This window comes from Neodiprion pinetum, chromosome 4, assembly GCF_021155775.2.
Source record: "Neodiprion pinetum isolate iyNeoPine1 chromosome 4, iyNeoPine1.2, whole genome shotgun sequence".
NCBI lineage: Eukaryota > Metazoa > Arthropoda > Insecta > Hymenoptera > Diprionidae > Neodiprion > Neodiprion pinetum.
Genome location: NC_060235.2, coordinates 36,287,996 through 36,297,773, shown reverse-complemented (window position 1 = coordinate 36,297,773; position 9,778 = coordinate 36,287,996). Strand labels below are relative to the sequence as shown.

At 35.4% G+C, this 9,778-nt stretch overlaps 1 protein-coding gene across 2 annotated transcripts; it reads right to left on the bottom strand.

The window, feature by feature from the left end:
• Nucleotides 1-481: 481 nt before the first annotated feature.
• LOC124217549 (proteasome adapter and scaffold protein ECM29) lies at nt 482-9,769 on the bottom strand. Of its 2 annotated transcripts, none has more exons than XM_046623336.2 (28): nt 9,665-9,769; nt 8,869-9,116; nt 8,518-8,636; nt 8,294-8,443; nt 7,888-8,166; nt 7,567-7,762; nt 7,393-7,478; nt 7,125-7,326; nt 6,913-7,058; nt 6,307-6,610; nt 5,980-6,166; nt 5,494-5,850; nt 5,248-5,423; nt 5,073-5,174; nt 4,774-4,980; nt 4,534-4,648; nt 4,262-4,445; nt 3,895-4,183; nt 3,580-3,813; nt 3,127-3,471; nt 2,898-3,054; nt 2,650-2,808; nt 2,434-2,565; nt 2,029-2,338; nt 1,743-1,926; nt 1,513-1,648; nt 1,126-1,335; nt 482-1,028 (listed from the first exon to the last, which is right to left on the bottom strand). In XM_046623336.2, the coding sequence occupies exons 1-28, from the start codon at nt 9,687-9,689 to the stop codon at nt 826-828; spliced, it is 5,442 nt and encodes a 1,813-aa protein (XP_046479292.1). In that variant the 5' UTR covers nt 9,690-9,769; the 3' UTR covers nt 482-825. The 2 variants fall into 2 exon arrangements, with proteins under 2 accessions (XP_046479292.1, XP_046479293.1); XM_046623337.2 differs by lacking the exon at nt 9,665-9,769 and adding an exon at nt 9,221-9,401.
• Nucleotides 9,770-9,778: the final 9 nt, after the last annotated feature.

Below are 9,778 nucleotides of genomic sequence, written 5' to 3'. Positions count from 1 at the left end.
CATCGTTTTTTTATTTTTTATTTATTACAGACATCATTTAACATGAAACTCGATTCGAAATTGATTTATTAAATATTTTCTGCAATATAAATAAGTAGGCTAAGTTACATAATTCTTTTCTAAGGGTAACCATGACGCATAACTCATTAAATGTGAATTCATCGTCGTTATACGATACCATTCTATCAAGTTCACTAAAAATTGATTAAACTTTAGCTATAAAAACTGGCTTGAATGTTAGAGCAGGGCAACAGAATTAGCATAATGAAATCTAGAGGAATTATTCGAAAATTAACTAAACAAATAAGAGTTTAAATTTTCAGTTTTGTTTTGATTTCACCACGTTAATATTGTATAATTATACGAATAGGCATATATTAATACCAGTTTATAATACATATAAGTAAATATATTTAAAACTTCAATTCCTATCTGATGTTTCTAAACCGTAGCAAAATTTAATACCTTTTTCAGTTGAAAAACAATATTACTAAGTTCACTAGCGATAAGATGGGAATCTCAACGAGTTTGGAGATATCTGCACACGCTCATAGAGCTAAGTCTATTAAACATCATTAACAAAATTAAACTAGATTTTATTATAAAAACATTCCACAAATAGATATTCGAATGATAATCAAATAAATACTCGAATTATCTTTAAACTTCAAATAAACTTTTCCAAAGATTGTTTGACTAATTGTAAAACTACAAGTGCGATTCCTACGATCTTCACTGAGTTTTAGTTTTCGAGCTCCAAGTCACTGATGAATGAACTAACGTTTCGACAATTCCCTCGAATTAATAATTACAATTGCGAATTGCTTAGATTTTCATAATATCCTTAATATCAACTACCCTAGAACGAATTTCTGGTTGATTGTCCTTGGCTAGTTCCGGAAGAAGCTCTTTGAACAAGCTAATCAACTTATCCAGTTCTGTAACGTTGTTTGTTTCACGCAGTTTTCGAGAAACAGTGAAAATTATGTTGAGTGCTTCCTTTCGTATTCTTGTGTACTTGGATATACCTGAAAATTATCAAGATTATACATCCACTCGTACATCAGTTATCTCAGGTTCTAATGCAATATCAAGTTGATTTTTTTAAGTCCTCGTAGTTATTACCTAAGGAATTCCTCAAAATTTTGTTGATAGTATCACAGATTGAAACCAGTTTCAGTTTATCTTCGGAGCTAGTATTGTTGCTATTAATTTTAATCAACATCAGCTTATCAACAAAAAGACTCAGTGCACCTAAGATTGCTGCTTGTACCGGTCTAGTACTGTTTGGAAGTGTCTCGTAGCAGTGTGTTACAAATTGAATACAGTATTTATCTGAAATCATTGAACAGTGATTCAAATTTCTTGATATTTTAAAAAGTGCATGTTATGCATGCATGTTTATAACATGGTAAAATAGACTTAATTAATTGACAATAATCAAATATGCTACTTAAAATAGAAAGTCATATTGAAATTCATGTCTTTGGGTGATCATTTTCCAAGCAGTACCTTGTGTTTCCTTGTTTGAAGGCCAAGCTTTTCCAAGTGTTTCATAAACTGTTTCTTGTAACTTCATATACAACTCTCTTTTCTTAGAGTTTTCTTGAGCTGAATTATCCTCATCTTCATCGGGTTTATTCGCTAGCTGCAAGCAAAAAAGACAGTCATCGAACTTTGACATTAGGCCTTCAATATAAAATCTACAAGTATTAAACCTCTTTTTAAATTATACATCACACCTTTGAAAGAATTTCTTGGGCAATATCATACACTTGTGTAAATCGATCTATATCCAGCTCATGTAGTACATCAGAAAATGCTTTGAGGGCATATCGCCGGTATTTCGGTGCTTCCTTTTTACTCTCTTTATATAACGCATTCAATGCTGATTCCACAAGCTCATGATTTTTTTCTATCGCCTCTCTACACGATAATGAAAACATGTAATATGAAATTTGTTTTTGAACAAAAAAATCAATGTAAAATAAGAAATTGTATTTAACGCAAAATTTTTCTTACACCTACCTGCTGTTGCACATTAAAGTTGCGAGCGCATTTAGAAGTCGTTCTTTGCCATTCCATGTTCTTCCTTGTAAACCGTTCGTCAAAATTTTTAGAAGGTTATTTCTCGCATCTGCTTCTATACCAGCACCTAATTTTGACGCAACTGTAGCAACAGCATTCGCAGCCTGTGCCTTAGTCGTCCAAGATGCTGATTCCAAAGCAGTATTCAAAGTATTAATTATTACAGTCAAGTTCTGTCTGATCCTGGTTTCGGTACCAGGCGCTATTTCGCCCCACAAATCTGCCCATAATTCGACAGTGTTTTCAGTCTCTGAAATTGAAGAGTTAATATAATTCCATGCTAGGAAAGTGGTAATGTGGCGAATTTTCATTGTGCATTTATTTATCCACTGATTGTATACGGACCTGGAGTCTTTTCAGCGTGCATAGCAAAAAACGTAAGAGGTATAACAGTGTCAGAATAATTTTGGAGAATCTCCTGATTGTGGTTATTTATAGATTGCAATGTTTGCCCAATCGCTAATCTAATCGCGTCATCTGTAAAATGTTTCATAATATAAAACTTTCTTTTCTAATAAATTGCCTCAAAACTATAAATTATGATTGATATTTAGACTGTACCTTCTCGCACCATGTACCAAGTATTCAACATTCTGAATAGTTTTTCTAAACTTGAATCTTTCGCCGATCCAACAACATGCCCGATAGTAATTGCATTACTTCTTCTTACAGCTGTATTCCGATCTGATAAACCGTTAGCCAGAGCAGCCAAAATCTTACCTACATTTGAACGAAGTTTGTCAATATAATAAAATTTGGCCGGGTCAAGGTATAAGAATGAATTTTTACTCATAGATTATCATACTAACCGGCATAGGGTTGTAATTCCTGCTTCAAGTGACTACAAAGAAGTATCAAGAAATACGAGCATGCCACTTTCGTACCAAGTCCTATGCTTGTTTTGAGTAACTCTATTACTTTTGGCATTAGCTCTTTCAGAATGGGAGCATCAATGTATTGGACACACTAAAAAAAATCCCAGAATATTTAGTAAAGCGTTTCCAAGGAATTATTTCCAAACCAAAGTACTTGTTTCACCTTTGTCATAGTTTCAGTTGTGTAGTGACTCTTTGCAGCATTAGCTCTAACGCTGTCGATCACTTCCTGTGCTTCCGAGTTAGCACCATATGCAGTACTTAGTTGTGTGACCTTAGGACTCTCCATTTCGCCTGTCGCAGTTAAAAGGGCTGGTATCAAACTTTCCAGTGAAGGTTTTAGTAGCTTCCCAGCTGCCGTAACAAGCTGCGATATGGTCTGTAGCGATATCGCTCTAACTGAACTGGCAGCATTAATAATACCAATATTTATCAGTACTGGTAACACTGCTTGAAGTACCTCTTCTCCTGACTTGCCGTACGAAGCATCGCAATTTCTTACAGTTACCTAAAATCAGATAATTGAATAGCTATTGAATGTGATTCATTGCTGCACTGATATATTTTACTCTTAATCCTTTATAAAAATATCTTCATATACATCGATCAGTTTTACCTTGCTGAGAATTTTGGTTGTATTTGTTGCTGCCAGTCTGGTTCCCTCGTGGACATCATCCATAACTCGGAACAGTTGTTTCCACAATTCAGATCCACAATCTGCTAACTTTATCGGCGCATTAGATCTTAACAGATCTGCCAGTGCAAGGCAGCAGCTAATTCTTACTCTCCACAAGTCATTTGTCAAGTTGACTTGTATATCTTCTAGTATTTCTTTGTGATATAACTCGACCTGTTACAGAAAAAATGAAAAAATGAAATCGCGTTGGACAACTTGATATATTTGGAGTCAACAAGAAGTCGCTCAACTCACAGCTTTATGGGTGGAAGGTACAATTGCATGCCAAATACTGGCCATACTTTGTTGAATCTTGGGAGTCGGATCAAATTGGTATCTGTACAATCTTGGTATAATTTTTGGCAAATATTTATTTAATTCGTCACTAGCTAGTGTTGCGATAGCTGAAAATCCGAATGCTGCACCTTTTTTTGATGTCCAAACTGCGTTATCATTAGCCAAATGCATGAATCGGTAAACTAGTTCAGGCTGGTTCAAGTCTGAAGCAAGAGAGCAAATCTCGCGATATGTTGAGATGTTTCCTCTGTACACATGCAAGAATAGGTTATTATAAAATGTTCCTCAATCATTTTTTTAGGATCAAAATAAAACAGTAATTTACCCAGTTGGACTTTTCCCAAGAACTCCTTCTTCAAATAATTTCGTGTCATTGGTAACTTGAGTCACAGTTTTTCGACCCTGCATCAATTGTTCCAGCAAATTAGACACCAATACTTTACGCTCGCTTTCTTTGCTACTATCATATACCAGCCCAAGACCCTTTGACGCGATGTCTTGTACAATGTCTGACGAAAATGCAAAATACAGAAAACACAGATGAAATTAGATAATGATTATGTTTTTGTTATTAGTACTTCACCATCAATGACCTACCATTGTTCTCGGACAGAAAATCCATAAATGCATTCTGAATCGTTTGTAGTCTTTCCACAACCGGTGCTCTTTCAGCATTATGTTTAAGTAGAGCCAATAGCCAGATACATACAGCCTGGTAAAATTTCAATTAAATTCATTCAGACTTACATAAAATCAGATCGTACATAATCTTCAGTAAGGTGTCATTCAAATTGACCTATATTTACAAGTTATTTCATTGAGATCTGAAGTACGCACCTGTCTGGAGTTAGGATGTGGAATGTGAGCTAATTTGAATAACTCTTCTAATAACCATGCAAGCAACTCATCGCTTTCTTTGGTGAAAGAAACTTTATGTTGACTGGGAAGCATGTTCCAAGCATCTCGTGCATCGGGCGAAGCCTGACCCTGAACACAACAAACCAGAGATTCTCCTACCGTCAAGTGAACTTCGACGTCCTTAGTCTGTTAATATGGGAAACACAAAACTTGTCAGTTTAAGTTGTTGGCTTCGCAATACAGTGAAAAATTGTTTCTGTCATCCGAATTATACTTGCCTCCTTTGCCATATCCACAAATTTTTGGACAATTGATTTTGTGTGTGCAAATTCTTCACCAATGCACAAGAAACCCAAAGAAAGAGCTGCTTTCTCCTTCACCTACAGTAATATTGGATTGAAAAAAACGATAAAATAACGAATCCCGCGAATGAAATTTGATTGCATCACAAACCTTTGAAGACATTTTTACATTGTTTAAAATCCCAAACAATTTAGTGACTAAAGCTGCTTTATTTGGCTCTTCTCCATCTTCTGCAGGGATTGGTAGGGATGTGGTTTTGCCTAGCAAACCTATACCTTCGCTAGCTGCTCCAACAAGCATAGCATTATTGTCGCTCAAAAATGTATCTAGAAATCGTGACAAACAGTATTATGAATGTATCACTTTATTTGATACCAAAGAAAAAATTCTACTCACAAATTAGTTTGGTAGCATTGATGTAGCTGTTCCAATTACATAGTTCATTTTTATTTTCACTTCTGCGCAACATCAATTTTCTCTCCATCATATGAGACAATGCTAGTATTGCACCATGCTGAGTTTCCAGCATTTTGTTTCGTGTAGCACCGATGATCTCTGCTAGTTGCTTTTCAAATTCTCCACTAGGAATATGAGCCGCCACAACACCATAAATTTTTGCACCTAATTCCCTGATATCTTCTTTTGTTGAAGTCAGTAAATTTCTCAACCATGGTAGCTTACTTTCATAACGCGATGTCGTTTCAACTGGAATTGTTCCAACTACCTCTAAAAATGCAGTCAATGGAACAAGGTCTGAAAAATATGTTATCATAATTTCCACACCACTGTAAGGCGTCCTTCTGAGTATCCGTTAGGAACATAATCCAAATTTTATAACACTCGACGGACATACTAGCATTTTTAATTTCTAGATTGTATTACCTGCATTTACTTGACTGAGGAGTAAAATAATATCAAGATAGTTGTTAAGAGGCTCTGGTCTTGAATGGAATAATTTCTTCAAATATGATCCAATCAAAGGGCTGTACTCAGATGGATGTTGAATGGGCTCATTGTATGATGGAACTTTAGCACATTTTGCCAGACACAGGCGTAAGTACGTAATAATCTAAAAGACAAAATTGCTATAATTTGTTGTCAATTAGGATATGATTCAATACTGACGAAAACAAATTTTAACTCTCCAATTACTGGTCGAGGTAGTTAATAAAATTGCGCATCATATTATTAAAACGAACTCTGCGATACCTCAGTAAATGTGGTGACATTGTAGGGTAAAGTTTTACTTCCGATATTAACTGTACCAGTGGAACTGCTAAGTCTTGCTTGCATTTTAGCATATATGTATGTTACGAGCTTTGAGAAATCTGGCAAAAACACTTTCTTTGCAAAGTCTTTGTCTCGTTCATTTTTATGGGAAGTACCATACAATGCTTTTGTAGCTTCCGCAGTAACTTCTTCCTTGGTATCACCAGTTGCTAATAGTAAAAGATAACGCGACTGGGCATCGTCTGGTGGAAACACTGTTGCTGCATAATGTACAGCAACAAATCTACAAAAGTAATGAACATTATTGTTATCATAAATCTATACTTACATGTCAATTATTTGTAATCATAATCTACCTGATTTCACAATTTCAACCTTCACAATACATGTTTTTAATTGTATTCAATGCTTTTACGCATAAAATAATTCAATATGTGCACAAAGAATTCAAATGTAGCTACAAACGCATCACCTGAATAGTGTATTCTACTTTCTTTGACCGTGTAGCGTGCAAATCTCTTATACACTGACTCGAATTAAACTGCTCAGAATGATCACATTGTTTACAATACGAAAAACGCTCACCTGACACTAGATTCAGATGACTCAATATGAATTGATAGCAAAGCATTCATCATAGCTATGGTGTTCTCTTCGTCTTTTTGAAGCACATAGGCTGGTGTCATGCTAAGAAGAGCATCTCTTATGGATTGTCTCAACTCGGTGCCGGTCTAAAAGAATTACTTTGATGCATATGGGAAAACAGTTTCATACACAAGGAGCAGTGTATTACTCACCGCTGCCAAAGTATCAAAGAAATGTTGCAGCATATTCAAGTCTTTATTTACAAGACCTGGAGAGTTATTTGGTATCCTATGGCCAAGCTGTCCTATGACTGTATAAGCCATTGGTTTGTGAAGTGGATCCCCTTCGGATATTAATTTTCTCATTCCATTTAGAAGCACGCCAGATACCCGTGTTAGTTGGGCCAGATTACATCTGGAATAATGTGTAAATTGTATCAACGTTAAATAAGTTCCTTTCGGAGTATATGAGTTAACTTACTGTTGAACAATATTTGACGTAAACAGTAGAGCTAATGATTTTAGCTTTGAATTCGTATTGCTTCCGTAAAGTGAGTCAAACACAACCTGCAAATTAGACCATTACTTAGTCAACAATCATCAAGGAATGCAGTACCACTATGTGTACATTTTGATTGTAGTATTGAAAACTTACTTGAATGCAAGGTGGGATGACAAAGCCTGCTCTTGTCACTCGACAAAGGTAGTGTAGCAACTTTAGTCGAATTCTTGTACTAGCCGGAAGTCTCTTCATTTCTGGCTTGACTTCTTTCTGCGTTGCTAGAGCATCAGTACCCAAAAACAAGGTATACAATGGTGCAGCTAACTGCATTGAGCCCCAATCCAAGGTACTAAAAATAGCGGGATGAAGTTAAATATTCTCGATTAGTATTTTCTCAATGATTCATCAAAATTGCCAGGTCTAACATACTTGTCTTGAGTGCCAATATATATGAAGCAATCTTAGTTCTCTTACCCAACTATTTTTTTTAACTCAAGATCAGCCATGTTTGCAACACTAAACCTTGTATCGGCTGCAGCAACAATTAAATGTATAAGAATATCAGCATCTGCGAAAAATCCTCCAGCAAGGAATTTGACTATTCCTAATTTGGTTTGCTCAAGTTGTTCTGCTGTGGGCGGGCTTTCACCTATTACCCTCTTAAATGCATATTCACTCAAACCAGCTGGTACTGGAAATTGGGACCAATTGATGGGCTGGCCTGGCTGTTGGTTTTCTGTTTGTCCCACTGACCTGTTAACATGTGATAAATCATTAGTGGTAAATAGTAATCAATAGCCATCTATTAAAAGCCTAAAATATTACCTTTTTTGATGTTACTGCAGTAATAATAAGCAGATAATTGCTCTATTTTACTTACCCATATGGGAGTAATAGCATGTCTAGCATAAAATTTACAAGTTGTTTCGCAACATAGGGCTTGTCTTGAAGTCCAAGCAGAGAAGCCCTCTTGTCACTGTCCATTGGAATATTTATATAACCCAATGCTGGCATGATAATCAACATTAAACTGTGGAATTGAATATGTTATTGAAATGGTACGTTATTTTATTTTTTGAATACTAGAGAATGGCTAAATCTCACCTATCTTGATGAGACAATGGCTTCCCTTCGATAGCATTCAATACACTTGGTATCAATTCACCCTGTTTACCAATTTCCATCCTTGGGTATCCCAATTTAATATAAATTATGGTGAAGTTCTGAAAGAAAAAGTAAGTTAATTTTCTTTATTCTAAGCTTCACAGTTAATTGTTTTACAAGGTTGTTATTACTTGAAAATTTTTGTGAAGCAATAATTAATGTAGGCATCGCAATAAGTTAATCTATTTCCTAATTATTGTCAAGTATTAACGAATTCTTTAACCATCATATATTAATATCTAATAAAGATGTTTTATCATCAGAGAATTGATGAGCTCAATCTTTACATACGATAACGAAGGAGCTTGCAGCAGGGTCTTGATACTGCAATAAGAGTGCTTCAACGGGAAGTTGGACCAGAGGTCGGCTTTTCAATCTCCGATTAATATGAATCAAGAGTTCCATGACTTTTTTACGAACGCCTTCTTGAGTACTGGATAGCTTGAGTAGCACAGGAGGGAGAAACTTGCATACAGATGCTTGTAGCTGTTCGTCCGTGTCAGCTGATCCCAAACGGAGGAACACCCGCTCCAACAAAACTATTGAATTACAATAAGTAAAAAGTTATCATTTGGAGAAAGTTCATAACAAAGGTATTAAAAATGCGGAAATTGGAAGTAAATCACTTTATGAGATTACTAACACTAGAAATAATTTGTTGGTATTTGTTAGAGTAATTTGTAAACTCTCTATCAAATTTCAGAGAGAAGCATTGATGAGGTGTTACTTGTGATTTTTGGAATTGATACATTTGATGGGTGTTATTTTTTTCAAGTTTTCTTATTCGCATAATTATCAGGCGATGAGAATTTGGAAAGAGAATTGAGACTTTATTGTATGACGTTGAGAATTCGAATTTGAACGCAGCCTTTGTTAAAAAACTAAGGGCGTGAAGTTGCCTTTTTACATGGCGGCGTGACATTTGACTTTTTCTTTAGTAAGCAATAAACGAGACGTTGAGTATGATTTTTGCTATATCAAATTATTAAGTCTATAGCGTAATTATTAATTAACGAAATGATAAGCGGCACAACATGATTATTTGATTCTATACAGTATAAAATAAACTTTTTCCCAAGCAACTTACTCAGCTCGTCTGTGGCCGCTGCCATTTTGGAACCGTGTGTGTATGGTCAAGAAAACGAATGACATGTCAAGATTTTGGTATCGAGAAACTTACTTCGTCGGTACTCCGTTGATT

Bases quoted from the DNA above. Each gene is read 5' to 3' on its own strand.
- LOC124217549 (XM_046623336.2), bottom strand. From the start codon at position 9,689: ATGGCAGCGGCCACAGACGAGCTGA. The intron at 7,763-7,887 runs GTAAGAGAACTA...CGCTATTTTTAG, and splicing joins GAGTTAAAAAAAATAGTTGG to TACCTTGGATTGGGGCTCAA. The intron at 7,059-7,124 runs GTGAGTAATACA...TAATTCTTTTAG, and splicing joins TCTTTGATACTTTGGCAGCG to ACCGGCACCGAGTTGAGACA.